The 27,255-nt window shown below is 37.1% G+C and overlaps 1 protein-coding gene across 2 annotated transcripts in view; it reads right to left on the bottom strand.

Moving 5' to 3' along the window:
* LOC109421076 (uncharacterized) overlaps positions 1–27,255 on the bottom strand; it is a 108,346-nt gene that overhangs the window by 70,693 nt on the left and 10,398 nt on the right. Inside the window, exon 1 of one of the 2 annotated variants that reach the window (XM_019695572.3) lies at positions 14,353–14,727. The exons of the other annotated variant lie outside the window; for it this stretch is intronic. Within the exon in view, the coding sequence (XP_019551117.3) occupies positions 14,353–14,365 (13 nt within the window). The 5' untranslated portion in view covers positions 14,366–14,727. Of the gene's footprint in view, positions 1–14,352; positions 14,728–27,255 lie in introns of those variants that run through there. 2 annotated transcript variants of the gene reach the window in all.

Consider the following 27,255-nt stretch of genomic DNA (forward strand, 5'->3'; position numbering starts at 1 on the left):
ATGAGTGGGCTTGGTCTAAGTGCATAATTTCCAGACCACACAAAAATGTGTTACAGTTACACATTCTCAAAAAACAGCTCGTACACTCGTCTAGATGCGAAATGTTGATTTTTTTTTGTTTTCCAAGGTCACTAATAAACCTAGCTAGATTGGCGTACAAAAATTTTTGCGAATTTATCGATTTTGCGGACACTGGAGCTGATTTTGTAAATGTGCAAGGGTTACACATTTTTGGTGTAGTCTGGAAATTATGCACTTTAGTGCTGAGCGGCGTTAGCGTGTAAGCTTTCAAATGAATCATTGACGTTTTGCTTTTCAATGATTGTTTGCCTCGTGTTTTTGAAGTGATAAAAAACTTATTTATTCTTTACATTAACGACATTTCCTTCATCCTGAAGAAAACAAAAGTGCTTATTTATGCCGACGATATGAAACTATACATGGAAATAAGGAATCAAGGAGACATCAACATATTTCAGAATGAAATTCGCATATTACACACATGGTGTTCGAAAAACCTACTACAATTAAACATCAAAAAGTGTTATTTAATATCATTCAGCAGAAAACGAAACACACCAAACATATCAATTTCCTTAGGAGATCAGAATGTGGAAAAATGTAGTAGAGTTAGGGATTTAGGAGTAATCTTAGATTCTAAACTTAATTTCAATGACCACTACAATACCATTATACATAGGGCAAATAATACGCTTGGCTTCATAAAACGCTTTAGCTTTAATTTTGACGACCCCTACACAATAAAAACATTATATGTTGCCTATGTTAGGTCAATTCTGGAATATTGTAACATTGTCTGGTCCCCATTTCAAAGTAAGCATATCGATCGAATAGAATCAGTACAAAAGCAATTTCTATTATATGCTCTTCGAAAATTAGGTTGGACTACATTTCCTCTTCCATCTTATGAAGCGCGCTGTAGGCTTATCAATATTCAAACACTGAAACAGCGTCGTGAAACTGCAATGGTTTTATTTGTTAACGACATCGTTTCGCAGCGAATTGATTCAACTGAAATCTTATCAAAATTAAACTTTTACATACCCTCACGGCAATTGCGAAATCGACACTTGTATAAAACTACTCATAGTCGCACAAACTATGCCAAAAATGAACCTTTGAATCAAATCATGAACATTTATAATCAACACTGTGAAACTATTGACTTAACTATGTCGCGGCATAATTTAAAGAAATATTTTAACACTATAAGAAATAACATCAGTAGTAGTACTTAAAATATTATAAAAGCACAAATTATACACACATCCACCAGCATACACTGTTTATATATTTTCTTATATGTATTTTATTAACAATATGTACTATAGCTTTAAGAAATGAAACAAGAACTGTATGTATATGTACTAGTCTACGTTGTTTGACGAAACTGAATAAATAAAATAAAAACTGTCAATTCTACAGCAACGCTGCAGAAAAAGTATCATCGTAATCACTGCGAGTGAGCATATGGGATAATACTTTTTCATGCGAATATTCGCTTTGGTGGCGGAAAATTATCACTTTGAAATTTCGAGCTAGATTTCCAACATGACTGCCGATGCTGATGATGCCGTAAAAAGCTTTAAAACCTTTTGGGATCTTTCTGAAATATCTTTTCTGAAGTATCTCTGAAGCTTTTATGAAGCTTCTGAAGCTTCCTTACATCCCAGGCATTGCCACAGGTGATAGCAGAGAGCTTTCTCTTCTAATAACCATTTTTGCATTTGTAGATCGTATGGCAGGCACGAATGTTCAAGGTTTTTTTTTGTTATGAAAAGTTCCTGGGCCGACCAGGAACCGGCTTCGATTATAAGGTTCATGCTCCCATAGACTCATGCAACTACATACGACTGAACATGAGTGTTATCATTACTTGAGTGTTATTCAAAGTCTCAAGACTTCCTTTGAGTATGGCTCACCAAATCCACAAGGTAATTTAGGGACTCATAACTAGGTATATAGTATCGGACAGAGCAATATGACCACCGGTCTTATTTGAGGGGCCCAGAATCAAAGGGGTATAAGTGACCTTTTTGTCGATTTTGAGCTGATCAAATCAAAAAATTCTTCAAGTTTCAAGCTTTTAGGAACTTTTTTAAGATTATTTTTACGATGATTAGAAAAATTACAATAAATCGTAGAAAATTGGGTCGATCGATTTTAAAACGCCATACATTTTGTATGGGATGGAAAATTTGTGAATAACTTTAAACCTCATTTACTCGAAAGTGGGTTTTTCTCACTTACACCCCTTTGCTTCTAATCCCTCATTTCATACAAAATGGCCAAGTTTGACGATATGGCACTCGGTTTCTAGTAAACCTATTTGGCTGAAATTTTGACAGCCGACATGGAATGAGGGGAACTTTGATTTGTATTAAATTGATTGAGTTCTGTTCCTACTTCCAAAGTTACAGATATACGGTGCGACTACATTTTTTATGATGGTTATTTGTGGTCATTTCATTGAAAATGTCCCCCGTGTAAATGGCATCCTTAATTTTAGTACCTACTTGTTTATCAATTATCAATAAACAGATAGTTTCATATATTTCTTGGGTAAGGCAATCTGAAAGTGGTTTTATTATTTTTGTCGTTTCGTATATCTGTAACTTTTGATGTGGTGAACAGAACTCAATCAGTTAAATACAAATCAAATTTTATTTTGGCGACTGTCAAAATCTCAGCTAAATCGGTTCACGTCACATCGTCAAACTTGGCTATTTTGTATAGAATTTGTGAAATTCTTGTAAATCTCCAGAAACACAATAAAAATGCTATAAAAACATTTTGAATCCTCCATGAGACCTCCGTAAACTTTTTTAAGGCTTCTGAAACTTGTTGAAGCCCCATCACTTGAAGTACCCCAAACTTTCTTAAGTTCTTATAAAACATACCTAAAACTCCGGAAACTTGTGTTCAAGCCCCAGGAAGTCCCATAAATGTGCCTATCATATGAAACATATATACTTACATGCCTTAATTTGACAGCATGAACAAACAAACAAATGTCAAACATTAATGTACTCATCGTGCATACAGAATCATCGAATTCCATTTTCCAAACAACTTTGCAAAGGATTTACCAAAAGAATTACGGATGAAATTTCTAGAAGATTTCTTAAATTAAATGTAATGAGAAAGGTCCAGCGGAACTCCCATAGCCATGGCCGAAGGAATAACCAAATAAATTACTGAATAGAATAATTCAGCAAGAAAAATATTTAAGAATGATTTTATAATGAAATTGTAGAAAAATCTATGAATGCATTAACGAAGAAATTAAAAGAAAAATATTAGTATCAGAAATTAAAAAAAATACCGTGAAAATTACAAAAATAAATTCGATGAATTCGCAGTTTAATTTCCAAAAGTATACCTAGAGAAATGGTTAAATTGAATGCAAACAAATTTCAGAAGGAATTTCCAAAGAGAATCCCGAAAAAAATCACCAAAGAAATTCTCAACACAATTTGCCGAAGAAAATTTCAAAGCGAAATCAGAAAGAAATTGGAAAAAAAAATCAAATGTAATTCCTAGAATACATTTTTAAGAAGTTTTCCAAACACAAATATTGTAATGCTTAAATTGAATATTTCAGACCACCCACCGCCACTCTTTGTCACGCTTTTTACACCTCCATCTTTATCGTTACGTTATTTGCGTATGAAGTCAAATTAAAAAAAAAATAAACGGAATTTTCCAAAAAAAAAAAAAAAATAATGGTAGAGAAATGTTTTAAGAAGTGCACTTTGAAATCGCATAATTTATTCTAAATGAAATAAACCAATAAATGTCCAAAGTAATTCCCATTGAAATTTTTGGAAGATATCCCAAGGGGAATAAAGCCCGTAGGGTTCTGCAAAGAAACTTTCAAAAGGATTAAAAAAACTCAGGGAATTTGTCTTGGAATCATCAGAAGTATTTTGAATAAAATAAAAAAGGAAATACCATGGGAAATTCCCAAATAAACTATTGGATTTCTAAAGAAATTACCGACGGGGTTCACTATTACCGAAAATGAAATGCGAAAGAGATTGCTAGACGGATTTCAGAAAGTATTTTTAAAAGAAGAAGTTTTCAAAGGGATTGCTGAAAGAATTCGCGAAAGGAGTTACCATCTATTTAATCCAACTAAGGCACTACGTGAGTGGGGATGTTTTGACTGCTGGGCTGTACATTAACACAGAGCTTGCGATTCGCTCCCAAAACGACGATTCGACCGCTTGGGAGTGTTGTCGTCGTCGTGATGATGCTTCCCGAAAGCAATGTCAAATTCGTTCGGGGTTTCAAAACATTGGAAAGAAATTCATTATTTTTACAGTCAGATTGAGATTTACGAGTAAATGAGTGTGATCCGAAGGTATAACTGTTCATTCTGAGCATAACAGTATTTTTACGGCAGTGAAAACTAATTAGAAGTACGATATTTCTGGGTCTGAAAATCGTTCAGGCGAAGTGGATAGCAAATCTAACCTAGAATATCCTACAATTCTAACCTCAACTCCTCACTTGCACGAGCCGGATCTCATTTTTCACGGAAATGGTGGAACAAAATGCAAAACTAATGTAGGGGGATCAGGGGCATAATGGACACCCTAAGCAAATGAGTACGTTGGGCCTGTATAACAGAGTAAAACTTAACATATTATCAGTTCACTTACAACTTTAACTTGTTTCCTACGTATTTCAATCATTTACAGCAGGTAGAATGTCTTTATTGTGAAGAAATAATGAATTGTAAACCGTGTGTTTTTCAGGGCTGGCAGGAAAGGTATGGGGCGAAATGGACACCCATCGGGGCATAATGGACACCCCTGCATGTTTTATGCTATTTCTTTGGTTAAAGGGTGATACGGTCAAAATTTGGTCAAACAATTTTTTTGATAACTTTAGACTGCGTACACCAAAACAGCTGATTTTTGGACCAGTTATGCTACATTATATGTAGCTTATACCATAAAATTTTCATCAAAATCAATTAAGTAATGGTTGATTTATAGATAAAACCATCGACCTACCTTTTTAAAATTTTGTACAAAGGCGCTCCATAGCAAATTTTCGGAAATTTAAGGTCAGTAAAGCACAATTTTGATTATAGAACTACCAATACTGCTCCGATTTTTATCAAAATTTTACAGTATAATACTATTATGTAAATATGTTCTTAGTAAAATTTTGAGCCATTTTGTATGAATACTTTCAAAGTTGTAGCAGTTTGAATATGAAAAAACTGACCGGGTGCCACTTAAGCAAATATAACTTTGTAACGGCTGGACCAAATTGAATGAAATTTTTACATTACATTTTGATATGCATACTTCACATACAGAAAAATTTTCATTGAAATCGGTTAAGTATCTCTGGCTCTATAAATAAAACAGTAAAAATGTGTGAATCCTCTTTGCACAAAATTTTAAAATTGCAGATCTCAGAGTTCAACAATATCTCCGCAAATACTAGACCGATTTTGATGAAAATTTTATGGTACAAGCTACATATAATGTACCATTACTGATCCAAAAATCAGCTGTTTTAGTGTACGCAATCTAAAGTTATGAAAAAAATTGTGTGACCAAAATTTGACTTGACTTGACAAAATTTGACAAAATTTGACCACCTAAACAAATATAACTTTGTAACGGCTGGATCTAATTGAATGAAATTTTTACACAACATTTTGATATGTATACTTTACTTACAGAAAAAATTTCATTGAAATTGGTTCAGTATTTCTGGCTCTATAAATAAAAGAGTAAAAATGTGTTCTTATTTTTTAATCCTCTTTGTACAAAATTTTAAAATTGCAGTTTTCAGGATTCACAATATCTCCACAAATACTAAACCGATTTTGATGAAAATTTCATGGTATAAGCTACATATAAAGTACCATTACTGGTCCAAAATTCAGCTGTTTTGGTGTACGCAGTTTCAAGTTATGAAACAAATTGTGTGACCAAATTTTGACCGTATCACCCTTTACATCGGCCAGTTAAGCAATTTGCCTACGGCGATCAATACCACAGATATCATACTCCATCTTAGATGAGTTTACATAACATCAAAGTTAATTAAATAAACTTTAGGCTAAAATAATCGGATTGATTTTTTCCCTACTATCTTAAACGCCTAACAGTATGCAATGCGCGTACATCCATTCGTTCTTGCCAGTGTTCATATCGCCCCGAATCGACTACAACATTAAAATTGCTATTTTAAGTAAATTCTGATCAAAAATAAAATACTTCATCCATTGCTAAATCTCCACATGCATGTAGATAAAGTAGCAATTCACTTATTTTTATGGTGGACATACTCCAACACTTGTAAAACCTTATTTGATGCTGCTTCGAAATTATAAGAATTTCACCATATGAAAAACATATTTCAATTTTATTGATATTTTCGTTATTTTGGAGGAATATGAATGGTAGTTTTGAAAAATAGAACCATAACTTGCTCCTCTACACATATGCGTTTTACATAAAATTAAACGGTTTCGGCAAAAACAGGGGTGTCCATTTCGCCCCGGGTCACAGTGTTCGAAATCGATGATTTTGCGATCAAAATTAAATAACTTTTTTTAGGTTGGTTCTAGAGGTTTGGCGTGTTCTACAAAGTTTTTCTGCATGTTAAAAGGCGCCTTTTGATAAAATGTAACAAATGATTAATCCCCCTACAAGTGAGATAAAAAAAATATTTTTTCGAAATATTTTTTTAGAGGTTTGACGTCTTCGGCAAAGTTGTAGCACATAATAAGAGAACAAAAATCGTAGAACATGTCAAAGCTCCACATCTTACGGTTTTCGAGATATGGAGCGTTTTGTACGAAGTACCCCTAAAACTAGTTTTTTTCAGTGTAGCTTCAACAGATAAAATCCTACAGTTTTGTGACCTTCTACAAACTTTTTCAGGACGTCAAAATACACATTTCTTTCGAAGATGTCAAGTCATTATATCTTAAAACAAAAAAAGTTATAGGCAAATTTATCATATTTTAAGGTGTACTTTCACCTTAAGTAACTATTTCCGGCGCAAAATGGCGCAGATGGCTCAGTCGGTAGTTGAAAGATTAGACTTTTTACTACCACTTGGGGCTGGAAACCCTCGTGGGTAATAGTGGGAAAGGTGGTTTAAATACATGATAAAAACTAACTATTTTGCCTGTAATACAAGAAAAAAAAAATAAAAATAATAATTGAGAAGCCCACAGTAATTTTTACTGCGCTGTGTTTCTTCCGGCAATATTTTACAACGTTTTTGCAAAAACCAGTGAGTTTTTATCACTAAAAACTAAAACATCAGGACAAAATATTGTTCCCGAGAGTTATAACTAAAGCTAGTTCTACATAAAAGTATTGAATTTCTTCAAACTTATGACAACATAGCTATGCCCAAACGAATGGCTACCTACCCAATAGTCATAGAATTGAATGGCTACGGTGGTTAGAATATCAAATGCGTTTTGATAAATACCTTCGCAGTTCTTATTAAGGTAGTTGCAATTTTACATTCTTCAATACATATTTTGACGATTTCCTGGTGAAAATAAAGTAGATCTTTTATATCAAATGATCAATTTGATAAAAAAATATTTTCAACCCGATTTTTGTGAAAAGTACTGTTAAAAATATAAAAAACACTTTAATTAACTCATGATGCAGACGATGGGATGTCAAAACATGTAATTGGTTAACGTCAAGAGATTAAAAACAATGTTTGAAATAAAAAAAACATCGCATTATTTCTCGGCACCCCCTGTATTTTATTGATTTATATGATATATTTCAATTGCTTCCCAGGTGTAAGTCAAACTCGTGGATTACCGAAAAAGCTGTTAATCTGCTATCGGACGAATCAAAACTTCTCCTGATATTTTCGGATACTGATTCCGTAGTTGAAAAGTCAAACAACAATATAAATATAAATACATGAAAAAAAATCTACTCTGTGTTTTGATGCACATCTTGAACTGTTTAATATTTCCTTCTTCCTATTTCTAGCGCTACATAACTTGAATATTGCCCCAAAAAAAACTTCGAATAGGTAATTTTAATGTTGAATTTGAAATTGCCTGATTATCTGATAGTAAACAATATGTATTGAAAAGCATGAATAAAATATTCTGTTTGGTAAAAACAATGCTCAAAAACGACACGAATGCACCTTTGGTGTAAAATGTCACTAATTTAAGTAAATAAATAAGTAAATCATGCTCAAAAATGTTGTAAAATATTGCTGGAAGTTACGCAATGCAGTAAAACTTACTGCGGGATTATTATTTTTTATTTATTTTTCTTATATTAGGCTGATATAAATTTTATTTTCACTTTTTGTCTCCCCCCCCCCTTCAAAAATTTTTGGCTGGATTTTGAATTTTGAGGGGGCAGATGAAAAAATATTTATCAAAATTTCGGGTCTTGCTCAAAATTCTTTAACAAATCCGATGAGTTTTTAATATTTTTCAAATTAAATGCTTTATTATTTTTATCCCCCCCCTCGATCAGTCAAAGAGTGGTGCCGTGGGACAAGTAGTGAAATAAATATTTGTAACGGCCTTACAGGCAAAATAACTAGTTTTTGTCATGTATTTGAACCACCTTTCCCACTATTGCCCACGAGGGTTTCCATCCCCAAGTGGTAGTAAAAAGTCTAATCTTTCAACTACCGACTGAGCCATCTGCGCCATTTTGCGCCGGAAATAGTTACTTAAGGTGAAAGTACACCTTAAAATATGATAAATTTGCCTATAACTTTTTTGTGTTAAGATATAATTACTTGACATCTTCGGAAGAAATGTGTATTTTGACGTCCTGAACAAGTTTGTAGAAGGTCACAAAACTGTAGGATTTTATCTGTTGAAGCTACACTGAAAAAACTAGTTTTAGGGATACTTTGCACAAAACGCTCCATATCTCGAAAACCGTAAGAGGTGGAGCTTTGACATGTTCTACAATTTTTGTTCTCTTATTATGGGCTACAACTTTGCCGAAGACGTCAAACGTCTAAAAAAATATTTCGAAAAAATATTTTTTTATCTCACTTCTAGGGGGATTAATCATTTATTACTTTTTATCAAAAGACGCCTTTCAACATGCAGAAAAACTTTGCAGAACACGCCAAACCTCTAGAACCAACCTAAAAAAAGTTATTTAATTTTGATCGTAAAATCATCGATTTCGAACACTGTGCGGGTGTCCATTATGCCCCTAATCCCCCTACGTGCGACCGAGGGAATTGAAGGTTTCACCATTCCCACTTAAAAAAATTGTCGGATGTGGGTTGTAAGCAGGAAAAATAAAATAATTCCCCCAACAGATTATGTTGATAGGTATGTAAAAAAAGGTAAACAAAGATGGGTAACAGTATGTTTTGTTTTGCCCTTGAAAGCCAATAGCATATGAAGTTCCTTTTTGTCAGTCCATCCAGAGTTCACTTGATATCACCGTGGCCAGAGAAGAGACACAACACATGCAACAATCAACAACAAGGCGCGGCAATCACTGTTTATCTCAACTGGTAAGCGATTTTTACCAACCTTAAATCGAAACTGTTTGATGGAAAATCTTTAACAGCGTTGCAGTATTTACCGATTCGAAAACCGCATACAAGAAATCTTCATGACCAATTTTATAAAACTTGCAATAAAACTGATTTATACATCAAAACCCCTTGATAACCTCTTTAAGAGCATCTTCCGGCTTAGTGAACCACTCACGGAGAGGTTTTGCAAACCGAATTAAGAGTAGCAATAGAACCGTTTTAAAACCTAGTAGAGAAATTTCGCATTCTCGATTGTTGTTTTTGCCTTTCTCGTACACTAAGTGTACTGGAAAGGCTATATGTTCACTCCAAAAATGACTTTTTGATAGAAGGCCCGGAGGGTCGAGTCACATATACCAATCAACTCAGCTCGACGAATTGAGGTGATGTCTGTGTGTGTGTATGTGTGTGTGTATGTATGTGTGTATGTGTGTATGTGTACAAAAAAACTCACATCACTTTTTGGCAGTAAACCTCAACCGATTTTAATGATCGACGGTTCATTCGACGCGTAATCTGATCCCATTGTTTCCTATTGAAAATGGTTCGGGTCGGTCCAGCCGTTCCGGAGTTATGGCCATTTAGGTGTTCCGGACCAGTACCCTTGGAATGGCCCCTTCATAAAAATGGATCAAACACATACATGCGACACATCAAACTGTGGCATTTTGGATAACCTGATGAATAATAAGCAAGAAAACAGTCTCAGACTATATCTGGACCGGTAGTGTTCCGGAACCGGTTCCGGGTGTCCCGCCGGAAGTGGCCAAATATAAAAATGAACCAAAGCCATGCGTGCGACACATCAAATTGCCGCAATTTCGATAACCTGATGAACAGTTAGCAATAAAACAGTCTCAGACCATATCTGAACCGGTTGGGTTCCGGAACCGATTCCGGATGTCCCGCCGGAAGTGTCCAAATAAAAAGTGAACCAAATCCATGCATGCGACATATCAAAGCGCGACTTTTTGGATAACCCAATGAAAGGTTGGCATAAAAAAACTCAGACCATATCTGAACCGGTAGTGTTCCGGAACCGGTTCAGGACGCCCCGCTGGAAGTGGTCAAATATAAAAGTGATCCAAACCCATGCATGCGACACATCAAACTTGCGGCAATTTCGATAACCTAATGAACAGTTAGCAAGAAAACAGTCTCAGGCCATATCTGAACCGGTAGTGTTCCGGAACCGGTTCCGGGTATCCGGAAGTGTCCAAATATTAAAGTGAACCAAATCCATGCATTAGGCATATCAAAGCGCGGCTTTTTTGATAATGAAAGGTTGGCATAAAAAAAGACTCAGACCATATCTGAACCAGTAGTGTTACGGAACCGGTTGCGGGAGTTCCGCCGGAAATGGCCGTATATAAAATTTGACAAAACTTTTGCATGCGGAACATAAAATCTCGGCTTTTCCGACACCTTGATGACCGGTTATCAAGGAAGAATGCTACGACCACATCATGGACTGTCAGTGGTTACGAAACTAGTTCCGGGTTTCCTTCCGAAAGCGGCTAAATGTAAAATTGTACCCAACCCATGCATGCGACACAGCAAAGCGCGGCTTTTTTAATAACCTAATAAACGTTTGCAAGCAAATAGGCTCAGACTATTTAAGAGACTATAGGAAATAGACGCAAGCCATATCAGTGTGTTACGGAACCGATTCCGGGCGTCCCGCCAGAAATGGACAAATGTAAAGGAGAACCAATACTTGTGACATATCAATGACTTATTCAGTAACATGATAAACGGTTAGCCAACAAATAGTCTCAGACCGTATTTGGGAGAGCTGGTAGTGTTCCAGAACTGGCGACGAGACGAGTAACCCACCGGAAGTGGTAAAATATAGAAGGGAACTAAACCATAGCGGCGTTTTTGATAATCTGATGAACGATCAACAAGAAAATTGTCTCAGGCCACATGTAGAACATGTAATAATATTTCAGAATCGGTTGCAGGTGTTCCATCGGAAGTGATTTAATAGAAGTAAACCAAAATCATGCATGCATTAGCTGACCAAACTGTTCATGCATTAGCTGACGCTCACCCCGTAATGCATGGAATGGAGTCATAATGACCCCAATACACCACTTGGGTTAAGGTGGTCAAGCAGCCAACTGAGAGGTCTGTTATTTTTCAGCTCTGTTTTGCTGTTGAACATTACATCGGAATATGTACCATCAATAAGTTTCCCAAATCGATTGTGGCTTTGTTAAAATTGTTGCTTTTCTATATAAAGTGTTTTCAGGATTCAGGAACATTTTGGCTAACGTCGACGGAAAGTTGATAAGTACAAATTCGACGAGAAAGGCACTATCACCACTAGGTGGATTAATCTGGGTTTTTTTTTTAACAAAAACTATGACAGCTCAAAATGCAGGGAAGCTTCTTCGATGGCACGCAAGGTCAGGACGATACATCATTCGTATGTAGAAGCGGTCATTTCAAAGTAATATTTTAGTTGTTGTTGTGTTGGTAGGCTTATGTGCATTCAATTTTCCCGTGAATATTGGGGTTGGAGAATCATAAAATTAATGCACTTCAAAAATAGTGAATACTATCATCTTGGAATGAAATGAATCAATTTGTTTATTTAGTAAAACTATCTCGAATCAGAAGAAAACTCAGCAGAGAGAGTTTATTTATGTAAGCATGTTAGGGAAATGGTGGCAAACTATCAATTCATTGCTAATTTGAGCGAAATTAACTATCTTCCATTCACGTTAGCTAATTCTTCAATATGGCGACAACCACAATCAGCGAAAATAAAACGAAAGCAAGTTTACTTTTATGATGATCGCAATAAACCTAGAAACGTCGTAGTTCTGCTTTCCCACCAACAGATGTCGTTACTAATCGAACGGATCGCCATCTGTTGAGAGTTTTAACATTTTTATTGTGGTAATAATGATTGCCAGAAGGTTTACAAATTGGAAAGTTTTGTTTACTCTTAAAATGTGTCTTCATGAATATCTTTAAGTATACTATAAAACATTTTGTCAATGGTTTACATAAAAGCAGTCATAAAACTGCGAGTTTTAATTATTGCTGTAATGAAACCCTAATAAAAATCAAACAAAACCAATCAGCAATGAAATTGATACTTGGGAATCCTGATATTCACTGTGAATATCATTTGGCATTTTTCAAAGGTAGTTCGTGACATATACCATAAATATTAAAAAAAAATGCGGCTTTTCCGTGACTTCCTTGCAGAACTGGTCTAGCCGCACAAGTTTTTCATATACCATATTCTCAGGTTCAGCTTCTAAAATGAGCTGTAGGTGGTTGAATTTAGGTATGAGGAAATGAAATTTTCAGCACTGCTTTATCTCGTGTTAACACGAGTATCGAGATAGCCGCAAAATTCTAGAGCTAGAAAAAAAAACTACTATTTGGATCTCTGGTTCATAACATTAGTCGAGAGCTTGGTCGATAGAGACGTTATCCATAGAATGAAGCTAAATTGCACTACGGAAATCATATAAGCTTGTCAAGCAACTGTTACAATCTGCGTTAGCTCAAGGTCCTAATCATTTGGAAGGTTATTGTATCTGGTGAACTTGTTAGGTAGGTCAAGGTCCTACAAAGTTCGAAGTTCTTCCGCTGGGTGGCACTAGTGAGCAATGGTAAAGCTAAAAGGTGGATAATACGTAATAGATACCCCATTGAGGTCATTAGCATCTTTCCAGCCACTCCTATCCCTACCTCCTCGTAGCACCGATTAGTCTGCGAGCAATATTAGGGAAGATCTATTAACCAACACCTGTGGCTAACAAGGAAGGGCGCTTTGCTTCTGCAAACGAAAGCGTCTTTTCTAACATTGAGATCGACGTCCGAGTGCCAGTACGAGGCTGTTCATAAACTACGTAGACCAAAATTTGGCCATCTCAAACCCCTCCCCTCCCCCCTCGTAGGCTTTCGTCCATATTTTTTTTTTAATTTGTATGGAGCTTAGTCTTTGGCCAGATCTCTCCCTCCCCCCCAAAAGTTTCCAAAGTAACCAAAGTCCAAAGTAACCAAAGTACCAAAGTACTCTACCAGATCATATATGTTCGTGGGAATTTATCAAGTCGGCTTCATCGATGGCCGGTCGACAACGGACCAGATCTTCACCGTACGGCAAATCCTCCAGAAATGCCTTCACTATCAAGTCCCAAGGCAGTACCTGTTCATTGTTCATCTACTTCAAGACGGCATACGACAGTTTCGACCGTACAGAGCTATGGAAAATCATGGACGAGTACGACTTCTCTGGTCCAAAATGTAAACAACAAGGCCACCACGGCATGAAAATCATAAGGCAGACTAGTAACCTATGTAAACATCTATTTTGGATGTAAACATGTGACGTAGTTCTTATCGTCTTTCACGTTGATAAATTGGTGTGAAGTACTAGATCGCCTATGAACGATTTGAATTACGTCATCAAAGAACTGTAAGATTTCGGGAATATATCACCTTGTACACCGTGAAGGCCACGAAACATCAGACTTCAAAAAATATTCCTTAGCAACCGCATCGAGCAGTGCCCTACAGATTGTTTTGCTACAATGTACGGTGAACCCCGATCCCCCTACACTCCGTGCGCATCGAAGCGTAGGAATTTGTAGCACAGAAACGCTAAAACGTTAAGCGACAACAGCAGTCAAATTTGAATGTTTGTTTACGTCTATTTTATTATCCGTTTACGCCGAGCATTATCGTCTCCGCGAATCGGTTGTTGACATGATTAGATTATTATGTGCTGCATGATGCTAGAAAACTGTTGGTACTCACTCATATTATCCATGTTGATTTACTCGTTGCGATGTTGACCGATGGAAGTTTCCTCTATTGGATTTATATTTTCGGCTAGAACACTTCAAGGTCACCTCAAACTGGTGACTTCCGAAAAATGACGATGACAAACTGTGAAAATTTCAACTTTCGATTGTTTGTTTGAGATAGTAAACATTCTACACTTGAAATGCACTTTGCTTTCTAAACATGGACCACTTGCATAAAACAATGCATTTTTCTTCTCGAAATCACAAAACAATCCACAGAAAATTTCAAACCTTTCCCTCAACGAAGCAAACAATATTCGTCGACGAAAAACGGAACGCACCCGTACTCGAGCAAAGTCGTAACGATTATAAAAAGCGATAATTTCTCAAGTGGCTCTAGTTGTGCGCGGTCTATCTCCGGTCCGGACTCTTCTCGGCAAGTAATGTAAGTCAGTCAGAGCTCGCGAGAATTGCGCCGACTTTCGTCTGGCTTGGGGTTGGGAGAAAAACCTTTCTCCTCGAGGTTGCGCAGATTCAATTCTGTTTTGGTTTTTCTTCACTCCAGTTTATATTTACATTTTTCGCATTTTCATTCGGAAACACGGAAGATTGATTAGGGTTGGGAAGGGGTGGATTACACAAGTGGCTAACGGGATGAAACTTCGGTAAACCTTTTTACAAGCCCCAACTTAGCTGAGTGGGCGAAAAAAATCAGATAAATGACATTAAGTCCTTATGGTTAATACTACCACACGGAAATTTTCAGCACTTCTTTTACTCATCAAGTTGAGGCTAGACCTCATTTATCTCATTAGACAGTTATTAAAAATCATGCATTTTAGATCACGTTAGATAGGTACTAGCATTATTTCTTGTCGATCAACTGATCCTCTATATGTATATGACCATGAATTCAAAGAGAGCTCTCGATTGAGCAGATTGAGCTTTTCACAAGAGAATCAAAAATAGGTGGTTATTTCGCATTCAAAATAAAAAGATGTAAACAAACGCATTAAAATCGTAAATATTGCGCGGCTTGTTGAGAAGCAGTGCGCTAGGATTGAAGCATGGGCGTATCAATGAGTTTGTAAGATTATATTTTTGGAACAGTTTCACACATTCTAGGGTAAAAGCCCCCTTCTTCGGCCTAGTACCTATATTCATCTCATTTTGTCTCAAAGACTAGAGATGTGCGCCGTCGAGATTTATTACTTCACGCCGCCGGGTGTTTTGATTTTCTAGCACGCCGCCAGCTTAAAACTCATCACGCCGCCGAACTTAGAATTTCCCCAATAAGGGGTGATACACAAATTATGTCACGCAAAAATCGACCTTTTTCAACCCCCCCTCCCCCCTATGTCACACTTTTTATATGGGACCTCAATATTTTTTGTGAGGGTCGTCACGTTCTGCAAAACCCCCCCTCCCCCCTAAAAGCGTGACGTAATTTGTGTACGACCCCTAATCTTCAGAAAATAATCGGTTTAAGTTTAAACGCTCCCAAAATGAATGCATGTCATTCATTGCCGAATAAACAAAATATTTCGTTCAATGATCCTGTTGAGATTTTAGTTACTTTTTAGTCACTTATATATCATCATATAAAAATCCTAGCAAATATCATATTCTTCACACAAGGTGTATAAAGCATGCAATGACAGCATGCATGCTTTTCCCCGCGTGACGTCATAACGACGTTCGTTTATAATTGAGGGGGTTAGAAGCAAAGGGGTGTAAGTGACAAAAACCCACTTTCGAGTAAATGAGGTTTAAAATTTTTCGTCAATTTTTCATTACATACTTACAAAATGTGAGGAAATTCAAAATCAACCCAATTTTCTTCGATTTATTATAAGTTTTTTTTAATCATCGTAAAAATCTAGATTGAGTTTAAATAAGGGCGAAAGTAACATGAGAGAGTTCTCTTCATCGACTCTCTCTTCATCATATTTAAGTGACAAGATGCAAGTATGGTTGAACTTTTTGGTCATTTATCGCTAGGTTGCGATGCAATCTAGCGTCTAAGTGTAAAAAAGTTCGATTGAATTTGCATCTTGCCACTTTAATTTTCAGAAGAGAGAGTCGACGAAGAGAACTCTCTCATGTTACTTTCGCCCTTATTTAAACTCAATCTAGAAATAATCTTATAAAAGTTCCTGAAAGATTGAAATCTGAAGAATTCAGGTCCTAATAATTCAATTCATTCCATAACTTAAGAGTTATTTGGATTTTTTCATTATGGAACGTTTAATTGTCTGCCGCACTATATACTAGTGCGCAATTACAAGTTACTACACTAAAATTTCAATTTATGCACATGGCTGGGGGTGCATAAATTAAAAAAGGCATAAAATGAGGAAAATTTGTGCATAAAAAAACTCCTCCATAACGCTTCCGTAACGCCTCTGAATCCCGCCGAAAATGCTCTGAAACTTCCTGAAATGCCTCGAAAATCCCCCTAAAACCCCCTCGGACCCCATGTAACGCACCTGCGATGCTCCGAAACCGTTGAAAACTCATTCGTAATGCTTCCGTAACGCTTCTGAATCCCGCCGAAAATGCTCTGAAACTTCCTGAAATGGCTCCAAAATTCCCCTTAAACCGCCTTGGACCCCATGTAACGCACCTGCGACGCCCCAAAACCCCCGAAATCTCCTCCGTAACGCTTCCGTAACGCTTCCGTAACGCCTCTGAACCCCAAACCTCAAAATTCCTCTTAATAAGACGCTCCGAAACCCCCGAAAACGCCACCGTAAGGCCTCTGAATCCCGCCAAAAATGCTCTGGAACTTCCTGAAATGCCTCCAAAATCCCTCTAAAATCCCCTCGGACCCAATGTAACGCATCTGAACCCCCAAAAACGCCTGCCTAACGCCTCCGAATCCATCTAAGACCCACTTGCACCCGTTTAACGCACGTGAGATCCTCGGAAACCCCCGAAAACGTACCTGTAACGCCTCCAAACCCCGTCGAAAATCCTCTGAAACTCTCTGCAATGCTTTCGAAAACCCCCCGGAGATCTCCTGGTACCTCGCGGAAACCCCTGGGAACCCCCTGAAACTCCCCTGTGACTTTCATGTGCTCATCCTTATAAACACCCTTTAGCCGCCGTTGCAATAGTTACCGTCATTATTAAATATTCGTATGCACAATATTGGTTCTGAGTAGCTTTCCCTTAATTTATGCAGGTCATAAAAAAGGTGCATAAATTAAAAAGTGCATAAAAATGACATGCATAAATTGAGGTTTTAGTGTATTTACATTCTCATATGCAAAGTATAGTTTGTTAAAATGTTTTGCTTTATGAGATGTAAAAGAGCGAAATATTGAAATCTAATTTTTAACGCCGCCGCCGCCGACGACCAGAAATGATGTTTTAACCGCGGCGCACATCTCTGCCGAAGCACCAAAGCAAGCATCACAGCGGTGCCAGACATCAACAAACAAGTAGTTAATTGAATGAGATTTGGTCACTACAAATACGATGTTTTTTCAATCAGAATATGGTCGTTTCTTGGTTTAACATCTTGGTAATCGAACTTCTACGCAAATCGATCAATAATTTCATTTTCCAACGCCATTTCTTTCAAAATATTTGGTTTGGTTTTCATCTAAATATGCTGCTACCGCTCAAGCTTTACGAACTATCATCCAGTTCGGCAGCACTGATTTGCCAATCAGCTGTGAATGTATGCGAGTGCAAAACGTGGGGAGCGAGCATAGACGATTCGTCGCGCCGCACATTGTTGTGACTTCTCCTTTGCGAGAGAGAAAAACAATCACAATGAAACTGTCACCTGCTAGGGAAAGGGAGTGCGTTAGTGGGTGATTGCAGAATGCGCTACGATGAGGAAATGTGAGAGTGGTTGTGGATTTGCTGTAAATACTGTTGAGATGAAAAAGGGGCCACCCGGTGGACCGCGATGAGATGAAAATTTTACGGTGTGCTGAAGATAGGTGCGAGTGGCTCGCGATTTGTGATCGCAATTAAATCAAACATTGAAGATAAATCCCACTCTAGTGCATCGTAGGATCAACAGTGGAAGTGAGCACGTGTGTTAAAGGTTTGTATAATTAGGTTTGAAGCGTATACATTGCGCTGTGAGTGATTTTTCATGTTGCACATCCTTAATGAGACTAAGATAGGCACAAATACCCTATTTTTAAATCGAAATATTGACTTTTTTCGGTACTGAATGACGGTGTTTCCGTTTTATCTTATTCGGCTTATTTCGGCACTTGATACATTTGAAAGATGCCCGTTTAATCGACTAGATACTTACTTGTACACTTGCTTTCGATCCGTCTAACATCGCGTGAATCAGCCTTATGAGCTTCTCCGGAAAACCATGTTCAACTTTTATCTGCTTAACTCGGCACACTTCACTGAATCGTACGTCGTACTTGTAATGACGAAATTCATCGATAATTTGCAATACGATGGACTTTTGATCCGTCGTTGATAGAGCCCAGGTAAAAACGCCAGATATTCGCCGACGTAAGACTCCTCAATCGGACAAAATCTTGTACGCTGTAATGAGAAGTGATAGTAGAGCTCCAATCGACGCCCTCTCTGGTATAGAAGGCAGTGAGACTATCTCTCCAGCTTGCATGCAGTTCTTACTCTTTCCATATCTTCAAGTAAGAGTTGATACAGCTGCTCAGTTTGCTTGAGAAGCTTGACCTTTTCCTGCAGCCTTGTTGTTCTTCAGTACTCTTATGTCTGTTTTGACCTCGTCTGACGTTCAAGTTTCCGATTTATCAAAGATTTGTTTCAATTTTTTTTTCCACGGAATCCATGAGGAGTTCTGTGGGGATTTCGCTATGAGTTCCATAAGTGATTACTGCAAGGAGTTACGTCAGGGATTTTTTAATTAGCACTTCCTTTACAAGTTCCTTCAAGCATTCTTCAAGGAGTTTATCTAGGGATGCTTCCACAAGCTCTTTCAGGGATTATCCTGGAGTTTGCATAGATTTTTATCAGAGTTATTTCAGAAATGATTCTACAAGTTCTTTCAGATATTCTTTCAGGGGTTCGTGGCGAGATTCCAGTATAAGTTCTTTCAGAAATTCCTCCAGGAAATACTCCAGGAGCCTCTTCTGGGTTTCCTCCAGGGGTTCTATCCATGAATCTTTTTGGAGTCCCCTCCAGGATTTTTAAAGGAGTTCATTCAAAGATTCCCTCAGGAACTTTTTCAGGGATTCCTTTAGGAGTTCATTCAGGGATTACTTCAGGAGTTCCTCCAGGAATTCCTACAAAGATTTCCCCAAGTGTTCCTTCAAGTAACCCTCTGGGAGTTTCTTTAAGGAATGCTCCAGCATTTTTTGAGAACTCCAACAGAAGTTTCTTTACAAGTTGTCCGAGGACTTCTCTAGGGATTCCACTGAAAATTCCTATAATAGGGATTCTTTTAAGAGTTCCTTCAAAGATTTTCCCAGGAGTTTCTTCTGGGATTTCTCCCTGATTCTTCCTGGTGTTTGCAATGATTCTTTTCAGTTCCTGGGAGATCCTGGAGGGATTCCACTAAGATTTCCTTCAGGGATTCTTTCAGGAAATTCCAGAAGTTCCTTCAGGAACAAAAAAATAAAAAACCTAGGGTTCTTTCCAAGATTCCTCCAAGAGTTCCTTTAGGAATTCTTCCACGAGTACTTTCATCGATTCCTCCAGGATCTCCTTCAGGGTTTGCTCAAGAGTTCGTTCAGGGATTATCAGGTACCAGTAGTTTGGCTCCAGAAGCACGTTCTCCTCCATTTGGGAAATATGTGCCATCGCCATGAATACGAGCCTATTCATCATTTACCTGAGGGAGAGAGAAGGGAGGAATAGGGGATGGGATAGGGAAAAGGATAGTAAGGAAATAGGATCGACATAGTTGCATAAGCGAACCACAACGGGTTCAATCAGCGCCCTGAAAAGGGCACTGTAAAAAAACGCATAAAGCATAAAGTAAGCCTATTAATACTTGCCACAACGGGTTCAGAACAACAGAACATCCTGAAGATTCAAGCTTCTTAGGCCAGTTTCACTCAATCAAGTGTTTATCGAGTACTTGGAAACGCAGTTGCGTAAAAACTAAATAGTTACATATCAAATCATACGAAGGTGCGGTTCTGTCACATTCGCCCGAAAACCATTCGCCCGAATTCCAAATGCCCGAATGACAAACGCCCGAATGTAACAAACGCCCGAAAGTCATTCGCCCGAATAGACCATTCGCCCGAAAAGACCATTCGCCCGAAATACCATTCACCCGAAAAGACTATTCACCCGAAAGACCATTCACCCGAAAACCATAATAATCTTGGAAATACTTTTCTGAAATCAATTTAGGCGCCGTACACGCAGTGTTGGCAAACTCACTTTCAAATCACACTCATGAACCGCTCCTGCGTGAGCAAACTCGCGCGCGATTCTGAATCGTTTTCTCACGCGCGAGTTTTTCAAGCAAATCTCGCTCTCACGAGTCAAGCGCCGAAATCTCGTTTGCTTGTAAAACGAATTCAAATCAATTTGAACGACATTCAATGGTGTTGTACGCTAGATATGCTGTTGTTCTATCATGCAAACCTAAAAGTTTCGAAGTAAATAATAACAAAACCAAGAAATAAAGCAATGAGTGAAATCACGAGTCAACTCATGCATGATTTTTTCGGCGGTGAGTTTGGCGAGTCAAGAATCGCGCGTGAAACAACTCAACCACCGGATTTGAGAATTTGAGTTTTTACCAACACTGCGTACACGCATATTGCTTTCTTTGAACACAGTCTGATATAAGACTTATACTGTTAAAAACATTTTCAGCAATATTGCTGTGAAAATATTCATTGGAATTGTCCCTTCTTTTGTGAATAGGCTTTTCTTTCTAGTTCTACCTTCAAGGAAATTAAATACATATTGATATCATTTTTTACCAAAAATTTGCCCTTCTTTCAATCATGGGCTGTTCTTTTAATTTGTTATTTTATGGGGAACCATGACGTTAAAACAATTTCTGGATTCAAAACATGGTTTCAAAAGAACAGCTTATTCAAATAAGAATGCTGCGTTTTCGCGATTTTGGTGTTTTTTTTTCTGTATCCGTTAGCTCACACGTTTTAATTTATATGAGCTATTGTTCATTTTAACGATACGTAGTTATTCCGAGTAGATCAATCGTGAATACTATTAATTTAAAAGTATTGACTACTCTGTGCTGAAGTTTTGGCGCTATCCTCTCGATCAACAATGCTATAACAATTAATGACCAATTATGTAATATTTTCACAAGAAATTAGGCCTTCTTCAAAACATAGGCTGTTCTTCCAAACTAAGCTTATATGATTATTATTGGCGCTAGTCCAGCTGTTCTTCCGATTGGTCGGATATTAAGTACCGTCGTGTGGGGTGTCATTGGGCCAAAGTGGGGTGACATTGGGCCACTATTTCGCATGTTTAGAATACGACCGGAATGCCCATTGAGTGCTAGACTACTAGAATACATAATTCTAAGATACTTTGCGTCATCCGACGAATTCTCTGATTTATATTGAATCCATGGGATCGATGGACCAATGTTACCCTCTAGGCCCAATGTCACCCCGAACGACGGTATACCGTGCGTCTGTCCTTAAACTTTCATCATGGCAAACTAGGAAAAAAATTTGTTCAAAGAAATTGCATGGAATCGGCGGATGACTTTCGGGCGAATGGTCTTTCCGGGCGAATGGTCTTTTCAGGCGAATGGTCTATTCGGGCGATTGGAATTCGGGCGTTTGTCATTCGGGCGTTTGTGATTCTGGCGAATGGTTTTCGGGCGAATGTGACAGAATCCTTCAAAGACAAGTAAGTGCTGGTATGCAAGGAACATACTATAATCCTTATTACAAGGGTGATGCTAGGTTTCCGATGCATGGAAAATATCAGTACTCTTGTTTCGTTTTCTAAGAAAACAAAACAAAAACTGTATCAAAATCGATACATTATTGCCCCTCAATGGCAATTGAGTAATGCGACATGCACTACACTAAGGATGCGGGTTATGTCACAATAGATCTAAAAACTGGTCGCAGTGACAAACCCGAACAGGAATAAAAAAAATATAAAGTTCTGCAGAAACATATGGGTACTAGCCACTACATTTTCAACAACTAGGATATGTCATGTTGTGCATGGAGCCAGACTGATATTTTTTTATTAGAAATAGGCAAGCTTATCTGAAATCCTTGAGACAAAAAATTTACTGATAAAGATCACTTGGGTACCTTAACCTAGTTTGTCATTTAAAAAAAAACACTGAAAGAGAGCATTGTAAAATGAAAAAAAAAGTGAAAGATTAAGTGCTACGTGACATGAGTTTATCAAAACCTATGAAAGAGATCATATGTATTTATTGAAAAAGGTAGTCCAAATTTTCAAAAAATGACACGTTATGGAAATACATGCTGGTGGGTTGCCAAATACTACAACAATTAAAAGTGGGTCACAGGTTGGAAAAGTTTGAGAGCCCCTGCTCTAAGCTAAATTAAACTAAATCAGAGATTTAGTTTAATGGGTTTTCAGAACATTTTCCAAATATGGGTTCAGAAACTCCTGCAAAAGTTCCTTTCGAAATTTATCCAACGATTCCTTCAAAAACTCTGATTGAAATTGCTTTATGGAAATTTCTTTAAGGCCGGAAGGGTCATATATGACCCCAACATAGAAATGGCTTTATAAATTCACACATTCAATAAAACAGAATACTGTCTTCGCCAAAGTTGTTGCAAATTGAGTCCCCTATTAAGGAAAAATGGGAATATTTGCATTTGAGACTTCACTGACAACCTAGAACATCCTGAACACCTGAACAACTGCTGATCATCTAGAGTCCATCATCCAGAGGAACCCTTAATTCCAATTGAATTGTTTCTTTATATTTATTTATATTTTTAATTTTGTAACTATTGTAAGTTAAGTATAAGTTAAAACACTTCCCTCAAAGAGACACTTTCTCACTGGAAGTGTGCCATGAATTGTAAATGATAAACGAAAAGAAGGTTTTATGCCTTTGGGAGAAGAGATTCCGATAGAAAGAATTTCACTCCCAGGGGCTTTTCCCTGCTACACAATAAAAAAAAAACAATTAAACAAAATAAATAAAAAAAAAATTAATCCACTATTAAGAAAAAATGGGAATATTTGTATTTGAGACTTCACTGACAACCTAGAACATCCTGAACACCATAAAGTTTGGAGAAACGTACGAATTGACATACCAGTTGTTCTAAAAGCTAAATTTGGATATGGGTTACGTTCATATGTATTCATTTAATCTGCGTCAATAATATCAAAAAATGACTCACTTGAAGTGCAAATTTTCGGTAATACCAATCCGTGTGGTCAAATTATGAAATTCAAATAACTCAACGTACATATGTACAGATGGGTCAATTATTGGTTAAATTGGGAAAAAATCCACAGCTCAGGTGAGATTTGAACTCTAAGGGTCTAAGGGTCGTGAGTTCAAATCTCACCTGAGCTGTGGATTTTTTCCCAATTTAACCAATAATTTACCCATCTGTACATATGTACGTTGAGTTATTTGAATTTCATAATCAAAAAATGTTTTATATTATGGGATGTTCTAGGTGTTTCAAACTGGCCTGTCATAAAACCCTTCAAATCTGCATGAACAATTTCATGTGTTTTCGCCATAATTATAACCCTTATATAATCTACTGGGATCCGTGAAGCTCTTGAATCTACGAATCTAAAATCTACAAATCTACAAGACACTATAGGGGTATTCCAGGTCAGCCAAACTACCTTGGAGTTCAGAACTTCAGGCCTACACTCGTAACAGTAGCCATATCTGTTATACTGAGTAACGTTGCATAATCAACCGCGCTTACAGGACCAATCTGAAGTCTACTTGATATAATTGTTAACCTTTATGACACTCCGGGTCATCAAAACTGTCCTATAAAAAAGTCCTTCAAATCTGCAAGAATAACTTTATGTGTTTTCATCATAAATGATACCATTGCATAATCTGGCGGGATCCGTGAAGCTCTTGAAATCTCAAATGTCATTTAGAGACATTATAGGAATATCTCAGGTAAGCCAAACTATCTTAGAGTTCAGAACTTCAGGTGTACACTCGTAACAGCAGCCGCCGCTGATATACTGTGTTACTTTGCATAATCAATCGCAATTACTGGGCCAACCTGAAGTCTACTATATAATATTGAGAATCTTCTCACAACAAACTGAAACATTACGCAACCAACTGCAATCTGTCATCCCCCTGGCATTTCATGAGTCATTTCTAGAAAGTTTTGAAATATTCCAGATCAACCAAATTACTTCGGAGACCAGTAAGATCAATTGCTGTAGATGCCAGATTTTTTACATCACAATAGTTTGGATGACCCCAACCAATCTGATGATGTCCATTGAACATTCAGAAGATTTACTAGATATGATAGATTATATAACGTAGCATTGTATAATGAAAGACGTTACTGTTGCACGCGTAGACTTTAGGACCTAAACTCAAGAACACTTTGGATGACCTAGGATATCCCGATTGATCTGATACTGTCTATTGAATTTTTAGAAGATTTACAGGACACGATACAATACAAATCGTAAATTTGTATAATGGAAGAAGTCACTGTTACACCCGTTGACTCTAGGATCTAAACTCAAGAACAGTTTGGATGACCTATGATATCCCGACTGATCTGATACTGTCTTTTGAACTTTCAGTAGACTTACTGGACATGATAGAATTCAAAGCTTTGTATAATGAAAGAAGTTACCGTTACAACCGTAGACTTTAGGATCTAAAGAACAGTTTGGATGACCTAAGATGACCTAAGATATCCCGACTGATCTGATATTGTCTTTTGAACTTTTAGAAGACTTACTGGACATAATGGAATAGAAAACGTAGTTTTGTATAATGAAGAAATTACATGCGTAGACTTTAGTAACTTAACTCAATAATAATTGGGATGATCTAGGATATCCAGAAAAATATTCTGCATCATATTCTATGCTGTTCTTCCCTTTTCTATGCTGTTGAGAACCGAAACCATAGAAGTTAGTAGAAAAAACTCTATAATAACGCTATTAAAAATTCCAGCTACAAAGGGTGTTGACGGGGAGCAGAGATAGGCACGAGACACTGCGTTCTCAGCAGCACAAAAAACACGATAGTTGGTGCAATACAGCTTTAAACTATATGTAAATGTATTTGATTATTACAAGTTGGAGGTTGGATGATCTTACATTTGAATGTCTACTTACACTTTCAGTGTTTGTGCGTGATCAAATTATCACTGCTCGACCCGATTCAGCTAGCCTGATCCTAGCTGTTAATCGAGTTGTGTATTAGGATAGTGTAATAATACAGTTCAATTGCATGTTATAAAAATTACTTTTAAGTAGACATATGGTTCTAACTACTAACTACTAACTTTAGGCTTTAGGTTTTAACCCCTTCAAGAAACTGTAATTTTAATAGATTTTAAGTAGCATTTTGAACAATTTAGGTTTCGAATTCATGACAACTTACAGTGCTCAATAAATGCAATAATAAGTTTTGAACAAAAGTTGGAATGCTCACAAATCTGGTAGATATCAATTACTCGTTGCACAATTTGCTACTTTTTACCATTGACTGCCTCGAAATATGATTCGTCTTGGTCACACGCCTACGTTCTCTCCACGGTTCTGTCATATCTTCCATCGACAGATCAGCTTCGCGGTTTAGCTAAAAGAGGTCCCCGACAGCACGCTTGAGGCAGGGCTGCCAGCGGCAACAAAGGGTTAAGAAATGCTGCGATAATTTGCTCCAGTAATTCGAAGAAGGATTGATTTTTAAAAACTTACTTTCGTGGAATCTTTTAGAAAATAATAGAGGGATTTTCTTTTTTTTTTAATTCTTTCAAAAATTTCTTCAGTATCACGATTTTTTTTGAAAACCCTCCCAGAGTTCATTCGAAAGTTTTCTTCAAAGATTGCTTCAGACATTTCACCTGAGATTCTTTCAGAAATTTCTTCAAAACGTCCTTTAATTTTTTTTTCTAGAAATTTCTAAAGATATTTGAAAATACTACAGGTTTTTATTTCTAACACTTTTATTATTTATTCAGACTTTTCTCTCAAGATGCTGCCGAAATTACTCAAAGAATCTCTTTGGAAATTCTACCAAGATTTTCTTCAAAATTTTCTCCAAGAATTGCTCGGGAAAAAATGCTGAACAACTTGTAAATAAATTGTACGTAAATGTTTCTAAATGACAAATTGTGAAATGAATTTGTGAAAGAAAACTCTTTCTGGTGGGCTTCGAACCCACTACCAGACTTTTAACCAACTAAGCCACAGAACAGCTTACTGACTCGGAGCCCAAACGTAAAATGTCTGTGTTTTCTCATCACAAGTTTTTCAGAATGTTGCAGATATACCAGCAAATCTGAGATATGCCATTAAAAGGACTACATATCTCACCGTACCTCGAGGCCCGAGAAAACTTTCCTACAATATTCCCAGTATTCCTCCATAGAATCCTTTTGAAAATCCTCCGGGAACTCATTCAAAAATCCCTACACTGGTTTCTTTGGAAACTCTTTTACAGATTCTTTCAAAAATTTCTCCCAGCGATTGCTTGAAAAATCTTTCGGGGATTTCTAAAGAAATTCTTCAAGCGACTTTGTTTTAAATAAAATGTTCCAAAGATTCCTCTAAAATGTTTCCCCCATATCTTTTGAAGTACTTCTTTAAATTCTTCATAAAATTTCTAAAGAGGTTGCTAGGTAAATTTATTGCTATAAAATTCATTGAAACCTATGAAATACGTTTCATTACTAATTTGTGTTGCGAAAATACGTCAAAATAGTTTTAATCAGTTTTGATTTATTAGGTGCTCCACTGTGCATCGCCTTGACCT

The sequence above is a fragment of the Aedes albopictus genome, chromosome 2 (assembly GCF_035046485.1).
Source record: "Aedes albopictus strain Foshan chromosome 2, AalbF5, whole genome shotgun sequence".
In the NCBI taxonomy this organism is placed as follows: Eukaryota; Metazoa; Arthropoda; class Insecta; order Diptera; family Culicidae; genus Aedes; species Aedes albopictus.